The following is a 16,458-nucleotide window of genomic DNA, read 5'->3' on the forward strand; positions in this document are numbered from 1 at the left end:
GTTGTGTTTATCTACTAGTAAGTTAGGATTACTTTACAAGAGGATTTAAATTGAACGCACTAAGAAACTTCAGCGTTCCTAAGGCTGTTCCTGTACCTTCCAGGTTCCGAGCCTCCCTCTATCCCTGTCCGGAGACTCCACAGGAGAGGAAAGAGATGGCTTCTGGAGTCAATACCAGGATCGATGATCTGCAAATGGTATGCAGGGATCGTGGGAAGTTGACTTTGTGAAGTGCTACAGTAGTGAGTCATTCTCCTCCCTTGAACCCTTGACAGCGAGTTAAGGCACCTGCAGCAATTGATACCAAAAAAAGAAATGTGTGTGGGTAGTAAGTCCCCCCTGGGAAAGGCCAAAAGTCTCAGGATAGGACTGTTAAAATTAGCATTAGTCATCCTCCAACAAGAAAGGAATGCTATGCATCTAGAATTGCTTAAGAACAGTCCATTCCCTCCGTTTCATGAATCGGAGAGGTTTTGTACAATAATATGTCCTTCTTTTTTTCTTTTCCATTTATTTATTTATTTATTTTGGGTGTGGGGAGGGGCTTGAGACAGGGTTTCTCTGTGTCCTGGACTTGCTTTGTAGACTGGGCAAGCCTTAAACTTACAGAGATCTGCCCGCCTCTACTTTCCAAGGGCTGGGATTAAAGGCATGAGCCACCATGCCTAACCTTAATATTTTTTTTTCTTAAATGTATTGCATTAAGAAAAAGAAAAGTAGTCAAATCTGGTGGCGCATGCCTTTAATCCCAGCACTCTGGGATGCAGAGGCAGGCGGATCTCTGTGAGTTCAAGGCCAGCCTGGTCTACAAAGCGAGTCCAGGACAGGAAGGCTACACACAGAGAAACCCTGTCTTGAAAAACCAAAAAAGAAAAAAGAAATAGAAAAGTCAAACAACCCAGAAGTACACGTAAAGTCAGTTCTGTGCACATGGTCTCCAGCAACCTCTTTTAGCAGCATGATGGACCTAATGGCTACCTTTGATCTTAACCACACGGTCCAGCCAAAGAGCCCAGAGTTGACTTTTGAACCCAATAAGAGACGGTTAGATTTTTATCAATTTACAATGCAAAAGTCATGCACACCGTGGTCCTAATAGAGTCCTAAGGGAAGAGTTGTGATTGATGCATATTTGGAAGGAAGAAGTGACTGGGGAGGCTTGTTACTTTTTGAAAGAGTGTGATAGTTGTTTACTTTTCTTAAGAGATTTATAAGCACACCTCATCAAAAGGCAGCTCTCTGTAGCAGCCACAGACATATGTTAGCTCCAATTTCAACTCCAGCCCCACTGTATATGACCCACCAGCTCGACCTGCTGCTGCCACCTTTGAGGTACTTACCTATTTATCCATGGGAAGACAGGAAGGTGATTAACAACAACAACAACAGTTGGTGGTAGTAGAGCCCATTAAACACATTCTGGGATCTAAGCCACTATACCCCCTTCTAGGCTTCTGGGTAGATTTAAAGAGCATGTGCAGAAGCCAGTATAAATGACTAGAATTTGATTTTTAAAATCCAGCCAGGGCTGGGCTTGGTGGCGCACACTTGTAATCCCAGAACTTGAGGAGGCAGAGGCAGCCGGATGGATCGCTGTGAGTTCAAGGCCAGTCTGGTCTATAAAGTAAGACCAAGACAGCCAAGTCTACACAGAGAAACCCTGTCTTGAAAAAACAAATCAGCAAAAACAAACAAACAAAACAAAAAAAGTCTGGCTAGGGGCCAGCCGACCTGAAGACTTAGCAGATAAAGGCATTTGCCACCAAGCTTAACAACCTGAGTTTGACCCCGGGGACCCATATAGCAGAGAGGGATAACTCTGGAAAGTTGTCCTCTGATCTCCACATCATATACTGTGACACAGTATGGGTGTCTACACACACACACACACACACACACACACACACACACATTTTTGAAAAGTTAAAAAAAAAAAAGGCCAGCTATAGGAAACTTTTCAAAGGGATCAAATATCAAAGAGTAGCATGGAGAAAAAGAAAGTAAAATAAAATATTGGTTGCAAATTTAAACATTCAGATTGAATATTAAAAAATTTTAGTGGGGTTTATTTTTTGGGTTTTTGGTTTTTTTTTTGTTTTTTGTTTTTAGTTTTTTTAGAAGAAACCTTAGTGTTTTAATTATGACTGTCCTATACATTCCAGGTTCGGAGCCTTACTCTCTCCCTGTTTCTCCAGAAGAAGTTGTAAAGGATTGCAAAACAGTTACAGCCAGGAGGAAGAAATTAGTGTAACACACTCCTAAAATGACATGGTTTCCCAAGCATAGCATTTTTTTTTTTCCAACTCACAGAGGACACCTCCTTTGTGCAGGACAGTTACTCAGAGAGTAGCTGCTGCCCCATGAGAGAGGCTTTTCCTTTACATGGTTAATTTGAAGTTTTTTCCTCTTCAAAGAACACAGAGGCTAAGATTACCCTTAGACACAGTGTGAGGGTCGGTGGTTGCACATTTCCTTCCAACTGGGAGCAGTGCGCTTAGCTTCGTTTTTTTTAATTATATTTTTATTTCATTGTTTTTATTGTATATATGTGCGTTTGTGCACCATGGCACACATGTGGGGGTCAGAGGACAACTTGTGAGAACTGTCCTCTCTTTCCACCATGTGGATCTGGGAATGAGACTCGTGACCAGGCTTAGTGCAAGCACCTTTACCTGCTGAGCTGTCCATCTCACCAGCGCCTTACCCTCCTGTAGCTGCTAAAGTCTTACATATTTGATGATAAACAAGACACAGGACTGGAGACTGTCCTGTCCCTTTCTCAAAGGGGCATCTCAGTTTCCAAAGGACCAACACAGAAATGTTATCTCTTATGTCAGCTTGTCATTCTCCAGTGTGGACCTGTTCGTTTGTAAGCGTCTGGGCCTGTTGCTGCCCACTGTCCACTTCTTCAAGTTCAGTTTCTGTATAGAAAGTTGATGACCACTTTTTAAAGATTATTTTTTTATTTGTAATTATGTGTCTGTGTGTGTGTGTGTGTGTGTGTGTGTTAATGTGCCTGTGAGTGCATGTGCCTTCTGAGACTGGAGACGTTGCATTAGGCGCCCCTGGAGCTGGAGCAGGTGCTTCGGAGTCCCCTGGTGTGGATGCTGGGAACTGAACTCAGGTACCCTGGAAGAGGAGCAGCAACAAGGGCTCTTAGCTGTGAGCTTTCCAGAGAGTCACTGACTTTAAACAATGCAAGCAAAGCCTGGGGTCCAGCTGTGTTTTTCCTTGGGTTAGTGGCAAGATTGACTATCGAGAGAAAAAGCTAAAATTTATTTTTCAGTTTGTTGTCAGCCTGAAGGTAAATGAAGATATTTATAATCAGAGCTCATTTTCCTTCCTAACCTTTTTTTTTTTTTTTTTGTGGTGATAGTGCTAAGAATTGAACCTAGGGTCTCATGCATACTAGACAAGTTCCTTTACTATTGAGCTATGTTCTCACCCCAGAACACATTTCTTGAGCTAGAGACATAATTCAGAGGTAGCATGCTTGTATAGCATGTACGGGGCCCCACTGTCATCCCTAGCACTGCACAACCCACATCACCCCAAACCCACAGAACCCGAATAATACATCTTGCTAGGGGGCAAATAAGACTATTCCCTGGCAACCCTTGTTAGCAAGCAGTGCAGCTTTGCCATCCTGTCCTGTGATGGAAGACTTCTGTTGGAACGCTCCCTTCCCTTACTCCTTCCTCCCCCAACAGGTTCTGAATCAAACGGAGGACCACCGCCAGAGGGTTCTGCAGGCAGCTGCTAAGAACATCCGGGTGTGGTTCATCAAGGTGCGGAAGATGAAGGCAATCTACCATACCCTGAACCTGTGCAACATCGACGTCACTCAGAAGTGTCTGATTGCAGAAGTCTGGTGCCCTGTCACTGACCTGGACTCCATCCAGTTTGCACTTCGAAGAGGCACGGTGAGTCTCCTTCCGGCCAGCAGGGAGTCTGGTGGGCAGGAGGAGAGCCTCCTGTTGGTCAAGTTCGTATCTGTCACATGTTGGCTTTCAGAGTTCTTTATTCTGGGAGGGCGCGCTGTCTGTTGCCTGGAGGACTGGCCTTGTTTTACCCAATGGAAACTGCAGCTCAGTAGTGTGAAGGGATTTAGCCATGGCCGAGATTCTTCAGGGCAGATAGTGCAGGAGTATCAGTTCCCTGGCTCTCTGAGTGACCACTTTTGCTTGGTAGTTAGAACAGCTGCTTTCTGTTGTTGTTTTGTTTTGTTAGAGACAGGGCTTTTCTGTGTAGCCTTGGCTATCCTAGACTCATTTTGTAGACCAGGCTGGCCTCAAACTCACAGTGATCCTCCTGTTCTGCCTCCTGAGTGCTAGGATTAGAGGCATGCGCTACCACCACCCAGCAGCAGAACAGCCTTTTTCTAAGAGACTGACCTAGACCAGGGAGGATACATACATATATACATATATGCAGAGGTATACAAGCTACGCCTGAAGTATTTGGAGTTCATTAGGATAAGCAGGCATACAAGACAGTCTGATCTGACTGGGAGATACAGTCAGTGTAGAATAGCAATTCTCAACCTTCCTAATGCTGCAGCCCTTTCATACAGTTTCTTATGTTGTGATGACCCTCAAGCATACAACTAGTTTCATTGCTACTTCATAACTCTAATCCTGCTAGTGTTATGAGTCCCAATATAAATATCTGAGATAGCCGGGCGTGGTGGCGCACGCCTATAATCCCAGCACTCGGGAGGCAGAGGCAGGTGGATCGTTGTGAGTTCGAGGCCAGCCTGGTCTACAAAGTGGGTCCAGGACAGCCAAGGCTACACAGAGAAATCCTGTCTCGAAAAACCAAAATAAATAAATAAATATCTGAGATGCGGTGTATCTGATATGCGTTGTTTGACCCCCAGAAGGCGCTTCAGCCCATAGGTTGAGAACTACTGGTATAGAGGAAGGGTAGAGCTTTTGTAACTAGTGTGACTAGAAAAAGCTTCAAAGAAAAGGTGGACTTTGGAGGAATAAAGTGTATTACTCAACAGCAGAGCGTTATGTAAGACCCTAGGTTCAGTCCCCAGAGCTGAAAACAAATAAGCAAATAATGAAAAAGTGACATATGATCCGGAGCTTGAATGGGCCCAGTGGTTACGTAAGCAGAAAACCATATGGACAGGCCTGGGGAGGCAACTGAGCTGGGAGATTACACATCTTGTGTATACAAAGCCCTGGTGGTTTTATTTGTTTTATTTTTTTCAGACAGGGTTTCCTTGTATAGCCCTTGCTGTCTTAAAACTGTAGACCAGGCTGGCCTTGAACTCAGAGATCCACCTGCCTCTGCCTCTTGAGTGCTGGGAATTAAGGCGTGCGCTAGTCCTTGCTATATGAAGCCATAGTTTAAGCTCCAGAGCTGCATAAGCAGCTATGATGCCATAGCCTGGTAAATCCAGCACTTGGGAAGTAACAGCAAGAGCATCAGGAGTTCAAGGCCATTCTTGACTATCTAGTAAGTTTGAGGCTAGCTTGGGCTACACAAGACCTTGTCCCAACGAACAAAACCTCACAAAACAAAAAGAAAATTAGTACAGAGAAAGCCTGGAAGCACAGTGTAGTAGTGCATGGTGAGGGTTTGTACCGGTTTAGCTGAGAGAGTAGCAGCCAAAAGTCACAGATGGAAGGAAGCCCGGTTAGGAGGGACTTTCCCAAGGTTACAGGGGTTAAAACTCACTCTGGGAGGTTAGAGGGGCAGTGGGTTAAGCAGCTGTGATCAAAGCAGATTTGAAAGCATGATCAGCAGATCGTGAGGAATGGAGAGATCCTGAGGGTAGGTGCCTAGTCATGCGGCCACTGTGAACGTAGACTTGTCATTGACGAGGCCTACAGGTGGCACTTGACAAACATGATGGATTTGTGAGACATTCTGAAGGGAAATGAGTAGATACCCTCATTTTTTAGTAAAGTCCAGGAACAAGAATTAAAAAATGGTCCTGAGGCACCAAAGCTGTGTGTCCCAGAGGATTAAAGTTCATGGAAGTCTGAGCCCAGCTGGAGGAAGTGTGGCAGGCTGATCTGCAGTCACACCAGCTCTTCCTCTGCCCGCCCAGAGACACCGCAGGGCTACGAGGGATTCTTTTATCTCTCTCTCTCTCTCTCTCTCTCTCTCTCTCTCTCTCTCTCTCTCTAGGTTCGTCGCTGAGGTCTCCGTGCCTCCACTCTTTTTTTTTTTTTTTTTTGGTTTTTTGAGACAGGGTTTCTCTGTGTAGTCTTGGCTGTCCTGGACTCACTTTGTAGACCAGGCTGGCCTCAAACTCACAGTGATCCGCCTGCCTCTGCCTCCCGAGTGCTGGGATTAAAGGCGTGCGCCACCACGCCCGGCCGTGCCTCCGCTCTTGCTACCACTGCAATCTCCTCAAAAGGAGAGCTGGTGCCTGGCCAGTCACTTCCTAAGGCCTGAACCTCAGGCCTTAGGAAAGGGAGAGTGGGTGGGGACGAGCAGAGAGTGTGTTTGGCTTTCTCTCCTCTTGACCTCTTGAATTCAAGTGTTGCTTCCTTCCTCCTTGGCCTCCTGAGTGTGCCTGGCTTAACACTTTACCACCATAATGGTGTTCTTCCTAAGAAATAATTAAAGCTCACTGGTTTTTTTGTTTTGTTTTGTTTTTTCAAGACAGGGTCTCTCTGTGTAGCCTTGGCTGTCCTGGACTCACTTTGTAGACCAGGCTGGCCTCAAACTCACAGCGATCCGCCTGCCTCTGCCTCCTGAGTGCTGGGATTAAAGGCATGGGCCACCACACCCAGCTAAAGCTCACTTTTTGTTTGTCTCAGAAGACAAGACAAAGAAAAAAAAAAAAAAAGAGAGAGAGAAAGAAAGAAAGAAAAGAAAAGAAATTGCCTGTTGTCAATTTTAGATCTAGCCTGGGTTTTCCCAGAGCCCGAGAAAGATACAGCATAGTCTTGGTTTTGTTAGTTTAGTTGAAGTGTAACTGTATAAAAGAAGATAACATGTTCTAGGTGCGCAGTTTGAATTGTGACACATACATGTGCGTCTGCATAGCCAGAAAGATAACCCTATTTTGACGTGTTGCTGATGTGTCCTAGGAACACAGCGGTTCCACTGTCCCCTCCATTCTGAACAGGATGCAGACAAACCAGACTCCCCCGACATATAACAAAACCAACAAGTTCACACATGGCTTCCAGAACATAGTGGATGCCTATGGGATCGGAACCTACCGAGAGATAAACCCAGGTGAGCCTCTCCCCCCAGCCTACAGGCCCTAGGCTAGCTGTGAGTGCAGCCCAGCACAAAACCACAGGTTCACTTAGGTTTGAGGGTAGGTTCTTTTTGTTTGTTTGTTGTTGTGTTGTCATTGTTTCTTTTGGGGGAATGTCGTTTGTTTGTTGCTTTTGTTTTGTTTGAGATAGGATCTCCCTGTGTAGCCTTGGCTGTCCTGGAACTCAATCTGAAGACCAGACTGGCTTTGAACTCAGAGATTTACCTGCCTCCGCCTCCCTAGTGCTGTGATTAAAGATACCTATGTGCTACCACCATCTGGCTCTGAGGGGTTTTGTCTGTTTTTGTTTTTGTTTTTTAACTTAATTGTGCCGTTCTCTAGTGCAAACTCTGTAAATGACAGGGTCAAAAGAGTAAACATGTCTATCACTTTCTTTGATTCTTTTAATATTTTAAACTCCTTTTTTGTTGTTGTTCTATTTTGTTTTTAGGCAAGGTTTCATCATTTATTCCTGGCTGACCTGGTACTTGTTCTGTAGACCTGGTTGGCTTCCACTCACAGAGACCCACCTGCCTCTGCTTCCCAGTGCTGGGATTAAAGGCGTGTATGACCACACTTGGCTAATATCTCACTCTTGTCTATTTTGTGCTTTTTTATTTGTTTGTTTGTTTGTTTTTCGAGATAGGGTTTCTCTGTGTAATAGGGCTGGCTGTCCTGGAACTTTCTTTGTAGACCAGGGTGGCCTCAAACTCATAGCAATCCACCTGCCTCCCCTGAGTGCTGGGATTAAAGGCATGCACCACCACGCTCAGCTTAATATTTTTTGGTTTCCCTGTGAAGCTTGGCTGTCCTGGACTAACTTTGTAGACCAGGCTGGCCTCAAACTCACAGTGATCCACCTGCCTCTGCCTCCCGAGTGCTGGGATTAAAGGCCTGCGCAACCATTTCCGGCTTTCGGTTAATTATTAGTTGAAGAGTCCAAGCATTCTTTTGTAGCTGGCAGCCTTTGGTAGGACCTGCTTTGCTCTGGTTTCAGGCTTTACCCTACTGCCCGAGGGCCTTATCGGCTCAGAGCCAGTGGCTGCAGCCCAGACAGACAGCAGAGTCCCTAGGCAGGAGAAGAGCAAGCTAGTGTTGTCCCTGTCATCCTCTTCGTGTAAAATGTTAGCTGTAGCATGCAGCCCGGCAGCAGCTCTGTGAGGCCATGGATCTCGCTGTAGCATATTTCCCTGAGTGAGGATCTACTCACGCAGAACAGAGGACTAAGCCTTCGGTGCTGACGTCAGAGTCCAGCCAGGAGAGAGGTGTGTGGGGATTCGTGCTTCTCTTACTCCGTGCTTTTCTCCCTGGCCTTTTTCCAGCTCCGTACACCATCATCACGTTCCCTTTTCTGTTTGCCGTAATGTTTGGAGATTTTGGGCACGGCATTTTGATGACCCTTTTTGCTGTGTGGATGGTGTTGAGGGAGAGCCGGATCCTCTCCCAGAAGAACGAGAATGAGGTACGGTTTCCATGGCACCTGTACCGGGTGCCGTGATCTCTCAGGCACCTGTGATCAAAGTGATGATCTAAAAGTCCATGAATTTAGAAAGAGGGAATAGAAAGTTGTTTGAATATTGAAGCAGCCATGTGCTGTACAAATGAATTTATTATAACATTCTTCATATTTCATTTGTGGTTCTGGGGCTGACCCTTGGGACTCAGACTCCCCAGCCGTCTTAGCCTTATATTTTGATGGTTAGTTCAAGCTTTCAGAGCCAGGGTCGAGGGTGGCTGTGTGGTTGTTATAACTAACCTTGCCCAAACAGAAGCTGCCACGCTTCATTCTTGTAACTCCTCTCCTCTGGCTCCCAGATGTTTAGCACTGTGTTCAGTGGGCGATACATTATACTTCTGATGGGACTGTTCTCCATCTACACTGGACTCATCTACAATGACTGCTTTTCCAAGTCTCTCAATATCTTTGGCTCATCATGGAGTGTACGGCCGATGTTCACTATAGGGAACTGGACGTAAGTTGCAGAAGCCAAAAGCCAAAGCTAATTCCTTGTACATTCAGCTCTGACTTCTCGGGCACACAGTAAACTAATACCCCTCAGGAAGTAGTTGAAAATGTCTCTCTCAGAAGGATGTGTCAGCTCCTCTCATTTAAGCCCCAGTCTGTGAAGGGCTGTATGATTTGTTCAGCAGATAACAGGGATCTGAGCCAAAAATTAATGTAATATATCTACTTATTGGTTTGTAAGTTGAAAACAAGTTACCTAAATTCCCTACTTAGTTATGTATCAATACTTAATTTTTCTTTGTGTTTGATTCCCTCTTGTTCTTGGCTACTAGTCCCTGCTTTCTTCTTTTTGCATATGCGTGTGCGTGTGTTCACTTGTGTGAAGATGCATGTGTGTGTTTGCGGAGGCCCACAGTTGACACTGATCTCCTTACACATCGAGGCTTCAGGGTCTCCTCCTGAACCCAGAGCTTGCCAATCAGCGAGGCTGGTCGGCTGGCTTTGTTTGTCTCCACCTCCCGTCAGGACTACTACACCTGCCTGGCTTTTATGCAGCTTCTGGGAATCTGAGCTCCAGTCTTCACACTTGTTAGGCAAGGGCACTCCCCACTGAGCCATCCTCCCCAGCCCCTAGTTTCTTCGTTTCTATTGAGGAATCAAGATGAGCATAGTAGTTCCTTTTGTGCTTAGTTTTTAGACCTAGTAGCTTCCTTTTCTCAATCAAAAATAAATGCGACTTTCCCTAACCCACTAGGGAGGAGACGCTTCTGGGGAGCTCTGTTCTCCAGCTGAACCCAGCTATCCCTGGAGTTTTTGGGGGCCCGTACCCATTTGGCATTGATCCGGTAAGTGTGCCTCTTTCCTACATGCAGCTTTTCCCCCAAAATTGATGCTTGTTTCTTATAAATACTAAGGCACTCAAGAGGCAAAGGCAGGTGGATCACTGGTGAGTTGGAGGCCAGCCTGGTCTACAAAGCGAGTCCAGGACAGCCAAGGCCACACAGAGAAACCCTGTCTCATCAAAATAAGACAAAAGTACTAAGAATTGAACCAAAGGGGGGATAGAAAGATAGCTCAGAGGTTAAGAGCACTGGCTTTTCTTCCAAAGGGCCTGAGTTCAATTCCTAGCAACCACATGGTGCCTCAGAACCTTCATTTAGACAGTGTGTCCTGATGGCTCCATAAGGGCAGAAAAAAAGAACTCAACAGTGTAGCAAGAATTCTTTTTTTGTGTGTGTGTGTGTTGTTGTTTTTTTTTTGTTTTTTTTTGTTTGTTTGTTTTTTTTGTTTGTTTTTTTGAGACAGGGTTTCTCTGTGTAGCCTTGGCTGTCCTGGACTCACTTTGTAGACCAGGCTAGCCTTGAACTCACAGCGATCTGCCTGCCTCTGCCTCCCGAGTGCTGGGATTAAAGGTGTGCACCACCACGCCTGGCAAGAATTCTTATATGAGCCGGGCAGTGGTGATGCATGCCTTTAATCCCAGCACTCAGGAGGCAGACACAGGCAAATCTCTGTGAGTTCCAGGACAGCCAGGGCTGTTACACAGAGAAACCCTGTCCCTCGAAATTGTTTTAGGCAGATGGACCATGCTTTCCCACTTGAGAATTCTTTGTGTGGTATCTACTTTTCTTTTGTTGTAACAGATTTGGAACATTGCAACCAACAAGCTGACCTTCCTCAACTCCTTCAAGATGAAGATGTCTGTTATCCTTGGGATCATCCACATGCTGTTTGGAGTCAGCCTGAGCCTTTTCAACCACATGTGAGTTCCTCTGCCCACATCAGACAACCACCAGAGGCAGAAACACGCTCCTAAAGAAACCATCACACCTTTGGGGAGGAATCAGTAACCAGGACCCCAGTACATGTTGTAGAAGTGATCTATATTACACAAACCTCTCAATCTTAAATGAGGCCTCATCATAGTCCCATATCCGTTTATAGGTACAAAAAAGGTCTTTGGTAAAATATCTTTTTTTCTTGCGATTTAGAGATTTGTTGTTGTTTCTGATGACTGACTTAGGCCCTGTACCAGCCAGGCAGACACTACCATGGACCTAGGCCCCAAGCCTAAGTGGATTCTATTTTTAAAATATAAATATTTCTTATCTTGAATGTTGTGTGTGTATATGAGGGATATGTATAGATGTGTAGGTGCCCACAGTGGCCAGAGGCATCAGGTCTTCTGGAGCTGCTGTTATAGTTGTGAGCTGCCTGGCATGGGTGCTGGGAATTTGTACTTGGGTCTTCTGCAAGAGTAGGAAGTGCTCGTAACTGATAAGCCCTCTCTCCATCCCCATTTCTCCTCCCTTGATGTGTAATTCATACAAAGTTATAAACTGTGTCCATGTATTAGATTTCCCAGCACTTTCTCAGACAGTGGTGGTTCTAGAGCCATTCATGCCCCAGAAGTTTGGAAGTGTAGTCTCTGTTGTCCCCAGTGCTTCTGGCTGCCGCTTCATATGGTAAGGACAGATGAGCAGTGTAGAAAAATCTGGTGAGCATTCCCACCAGTGAAGGGGTGCCATAGGCCTGTTCACTCCTTTTTTTTTTTTTCCCCCGAGACAGGGTTTCTCTGTGTAGCCTTGGCTGTCCTGGACTCACTTTGTAGACCAGGCTGGCCTCGAACTCACAGCGATCTGCCTGCCTCTGCCTCCCGAGTGCTGGGATTAAAGGCGTGCGCCACCACCGCCTGGCAGCCTGTTCACTCTTTTTTTTTTTTTTAATTTTAATCTATGTGCATTAGTGTGAAAGTGTCAGATCTTGGAGTTACAGACAGTTGTGAGCTGCCATGTGGGTGCTGGGAATTGAACGTGGTCCTTTGGAAGAGCAGGCAGTGCTCTTAACCACTGAGCCATCTCTCCAGCCCCAGGCTGTTCACTCTTAATATCCTTTTTCTCTTTTCCTTCCTAGCTATTTCAAGAAGCCTTTGAACATTTACTTTGGCTTTATTCCTGAGATAATCTTCCTGTCCTCTTTGTTTGGCTACCTGGTCATTCTTATCTTTTACAAGTGGACAGCCTACAACGCCCACTCCTCTAAGGATGCGCCAAGCCTCCTGATCCATTTCATCAACATGTTCCTCTTCTCCTACCCAGAGTCTGGTAATGCAATGCTGTACTCTGGACAGGTATGTCAGCCCACAGCAGGGGTGTTGTAGGTGGCTACCCAGTCCACAAAGCCCTGGGTAACTCTGACCTGAAGAAAGCCTGAAAACACTGATCTGTAATTCATGGCTCTCATTAGCACTGTCATAAGTATGAACCATATTATAGCACCAGATAGTCAACTCCCCCACCCCCCATCCCTCTTAGCTCTTATGATTCTATAAAAGATGGAATTTGTAGGGCTGAGTGCCACAGGCCTGTAATCCTAGGACTCAGAAGGCTGAGGTGGGAGGGGCCAGGGATCCAGGCAAGCCTGTGCTACCTAGTGAATTCCAAGCCAGGGCGAGCTACATAGTGAGACCCTGTCTCCAACAATTAGATGAGTGAGAGGGGACAGAATTTAAAACTACCATTTTATGGGACAATTGCTGGCTGTTTCATAGCACCTGATCATTATTTAGAGAAACTAGATACTGTTCATAGACCAATAAGAAAGTATTGTTTGGGGATGAAATTTGTGCTGTCGTTTGACTAATAGACTTTGTGTTGTCCATTATCTCTCCCTCGGCAGAAAGGCATCCAGTGCTTCCTCATAGTAGTCGCGATGCTCTGTGTCCCTTGGATGCTGCTGTTTAAGCCACTGATCCTCCGCCATCAGTATCTGAGGAAGAAGCATTTGGTGAGTATGCTTCCATGGCTGAAGGCTACCAGAGTTTTGGTTGTCTAAGACTGAGCCAGTTCCTCAGAGGATGTAATTAATTGTGCACACATGCATGTGTTCTTAGAATGCATCTGTGTTAGATATGAGCATGAACCCCAGGCCTGCCAGTGTCAGAGAACTCCGTACTTACTGCTCAGACCCCTGCATTGGAGAGAACGAGTCGTGTTCTTACCTTTCCTGGTCGGGATTTCCTGCTCGTGCTCCCCTCGGCTCAGGCCAGGCCTGGGCCTGTCTAGATGCAGCCAGAACAAGGTTAGAGGAGCTGCAGACGGAGAAGCCACTCACGGGGTTTGCCTGGGCAGCCACAGGACTGGCACGAAGTCATTGTTCTTTTAAAATGAGACTATGACTGACCAGAGCACCTGGGAAAGGGTCTGATTGACAGCACACCGACTCTTCCGTCTTCTTCTTTTAAAGAGCAGTGTATGCACACACAGGTGTTTACCTAACGTCTGTGTGTGTCCCAGCTCTACACGTACACACAAAGCTAAGCTTGCCAAATGTTCGATGCCGCGTGTGATTTCTGGCTGTCCGATAACGCTTACTTACTGCACTGCCTGGGAAACCCAAGAGATGTGGCTGCATGATTCCCGCGGCTGCGAGCCGATCCCTCCCGTGGGGGAGCAGCCGAGTTACAAGACCCTCCTTCTCCCTTCTCTGACCATCTTCATCCTTTCATGTGCCCCCCATTCGTCCCCCTCCCCCTCTCTCCCCTCCCTCTTTCGTTCTCTCCCCCTTCTTCTTTTCTCCCGTTCACTATCAGGAAGGGCAACCCGTGGAGGCCCCAGTCAGCCCAACCCCGAGCCAGCAGGGACTAGAGGCAGCGTCGGCTGCAACAGTGAGTCACTTAACCCCAGCAAAGCACAAATGTCTAAAGAGGTGACAAACAGTGCAGCTGAATTCTTTTTTAACACTGTCAAGAGCGTGGGACGTGTGCTCTCAAGAAGGGTACCCTTGTTGCTCACTGAGACGATGACTGAGGAGCCGTCCACCTCTTAGGAATAGATTCAAGTGTCATCTTTACTGGCATACTAAGTTTCTGTCCAGATGTGTAAGTACAATCCTACCCTTGGGAGCCAAGTGGCTGCTGTTTCTCTGTATCAAGCCCCATTGTCTTACTCCAAGACAGTGACTTTTGGACTCATCCCTTTTGCGTCTGTATTTTGTGGCCGTATCTGAAGTGAGTTTTTGGCTCAGAGGCAAGAGGGGCTCAGAGCCTCCATGAATGTCTTTGTCCTCGCAAGCCCTTCTTCAAAGGCTCCTTTGCCCTGTGATTGGCGAGTCTTCAGCTTGACTTGCCCTCTTTAGAGAAAGCCTGTATCTCTTTCCCTTATTGGGATGCAGGAGTCACTGCTTTCCTGAGCCCTCCCTTCTCATGTGTCTTCTGCATGCTGCACATCTGTCATAGCAATCAGAGCCATCGGTCTGGACCACCCCTCTTCTGATACTAACTTGTCATTCAGTGACAGTACTTTGAATGTCAGGCATTTGAGCATTTGTCCTCAAAAAACCATCTTCCTACCAGAATCTTAGAATGCACCAGTGTCTATCCAGTCCACGATTCCAGATTTTCAGTCTTTGTGGTTACGATTGCGCTACTAGCACATACTGCTTTAAGGAAAATGCATATTTATGCCAGATAAAACTTTAGTTTTCAAGTAAGGGCACACACTGCTCAGCATTAATTTTCTTTCCACATAGTTTTCTTGCTGCTGTCTCGGCATTATAAGGGTCATCTGAGTTCTCAAGGCCTATAAGCATGGCGCCATCTTCTATAATAAGCTCCAGTGAACCCCTCCTTGTCTGGAAGCGTTCCCATTCTCAGGCTCTGCTTAGCCACTGGTTCTGTAGCTGCATCTCTTTCTGAAGGGCACCCCAACAATGTCAGAATGCCCACCTTCCAGGAAGGAGCCTTTGACACAGAGCTGAGGCTGTGAGCACAGGTCTGCTTCTGCCTTGGCTGTCTTCTCAGTTGTCAACACTCAGCCTCCCCTTTCTTGTCTTTGCCAATGTGTGTCTCTTCTCCATCCTGTAACTTGTTCCCTGTGCGCTGCAGGGTGTCATTAGAGTCTGACTTGTCTGCTCTCATTTCTTCTGCTGACTAGGAAAACCTTCAGGCATGGCCTCTGGGGCATTTTGAGTTCTGAACCTTTCTTCCTCTGCCCTGTATGACCCAGGCCAAGAAACAGTGGGGTCTCCCGTGAGCCCTTTGTCCTCCTTTTGATAGCTCACTGTCATCTGTGCCCAACCTGGAAGAGCTTAGGTGGCAGGGGTTCCCAAATCAAACTGCATATCAGAATCACCTGGTAAACTATCTGGGCATTAAACCAGAAGAGCAGAAGAAAAAGTAAGGTGGCCCAGAATTCAGTGACCCCCACTGAGCTAAAGAAGGGAAGGGAGAGGAAGAAGAGCAAGCAGACAACAGTGGGCACACTTTTTTGAGAAACCATGGGCTTCTAACCAAGACGCCTCAGTCCCCACCATGCTCCTCCTGCAGGGCGTAGCTGCCAGGTAGAGGCTTTGCTTCAGCTCATGTCAGTCATCTGCTGATACACATGCAGACATGTATGTATACCTAGAAGGAGAGTGATGTATCCGGAACTGCTTTAAACTGAATCCCTCTTGCCTCTCAGTGGTTTCTAGAGGTTGTTTCCATAGTAGGTGCCAGTCTTTTTATGGTACCTAGCATTGCCTAGAAGCCATTGGATCTGCTCAAATTACATAATCACTGTCGATGATGTGTTGTCAGTAATTGTGGTGATTGCTCCAGTTGTTTGCTGTTTTAAACAGTGTTGCATAGAATACCCTGATGCATATATGTGTCTTCCTGGATTTTGTAGGCATAGGTGTCCTAGCAATGTGACTGTTAAATCTTCAAGGGTACAATGTGGTTTTTTATTTTGATGTACCCTTCACAACGATTATACCATTTTTGAACAATGCTTTCCTGTACCCTACCCCAGACCTAATAAGTATGTATTTCTGGGGATAGCATTTGAGAATCTACTGAAAACATAGCTTTCACCTGGGCATAGTAGCTCGTGCCTTTAGTCCCAGTACTCAGGAGGCAGAGGCAGGCAGATCTCTGAGTTTGAGGATAGACTGGTCTACAAAGTGAGTTTCAGGACAGCCAGGGCTACATAGGGGGAAGGGTAGCATCCAAAGTGATCTCCTGTGGCAGCTTCTGTGACCAGCCTTGTAGGAAAACTGCTATAAGAAAAAGGCAGTCTACCTATAAAAACACTGGGGTCTGCACTGGCCAGTGAGCTGTAGAAAAGAGGTACCCCAAAAAGTGAAGCTGAGGAGGGGGACCACAGGGAAGTTCCCAGCTCTGTTTACACATTGGTCAAGCTTCCTGGAGAGGCCCAGGTTGCAGGCAGGTAGTCCTTCAGCTTTGGGTTGCTAAAACCCACAGTAAATGGCCCAGGGC

General features: G+C 46.4%; 1 protein-coding gene across 5 annotated transcripts in view; it reads left to right on the forward strand.

Moving 5' to 3' along the window:
* Atp6v0a1 (ATPase H+ transporting V0 subunit a1) overlaps window positions 1–16,458 on the forward strand; it is a 52,999-nt gene that overhangs the window by 22,163 nt on the left and 14,378 nt on the right. For 4 of the 5 annotated variants that reach the window (XM_051158644.1, XM_051158645.1, XM_051158646.1 and 1 more), the window contains exons 9-17: window positions 104–197; window positions 3,711–3,923; window positions 7,059–7,209; window positions 8,557–8,696; window positions 9,050–9,207; window positions 9,955–10,045; window positions 10,844–10,962; window positions 12,114–12,330; window positions 12,879–12,986. In XM_051158644.1, coding sequence (XP_051014601.1) covers window positions 104–197; window positions 3,711–3,923; window positions 7,059–7,209; window positions 8,557–8,696; window positions 9,050–9,207; window positions 9,955–10,045; window positions 10,844–10,962; window positions 12,114–12,330; window positions 12,879–12,986 — 1,291 coding nt within the window. Of the gene's footprint in view, window positions 1–103; window positions 198–3,710; window positions 3,924–7,058; window positions 7,210–8,556; window positions 8,697–9,049; window positions 9,208–9,954; window positions 10,046–10,843; window positions 10,963–12,113; window positions 12,331–12,878; window positions 12,987–13,791; window positions 13,867–16,458 lie in introns of all 5 variants that reach the window. The other variant, XM_051158649.1, reaches the window with a different exon arrangement.

Source organism: Acomys russatus, chromosome 16, assembly GCF_903995435.1.
Source record: "Acomys russatus chromosome 16, mAcoRus1.1, whole genome shotgun sequence".
NCBI classification, from domain to species: domain Eukaryota; kingdom Metazoa; phylum Chordata; class Mammalia; order Rodentia; family Muridae; genus Acomys; species Acomys russatus.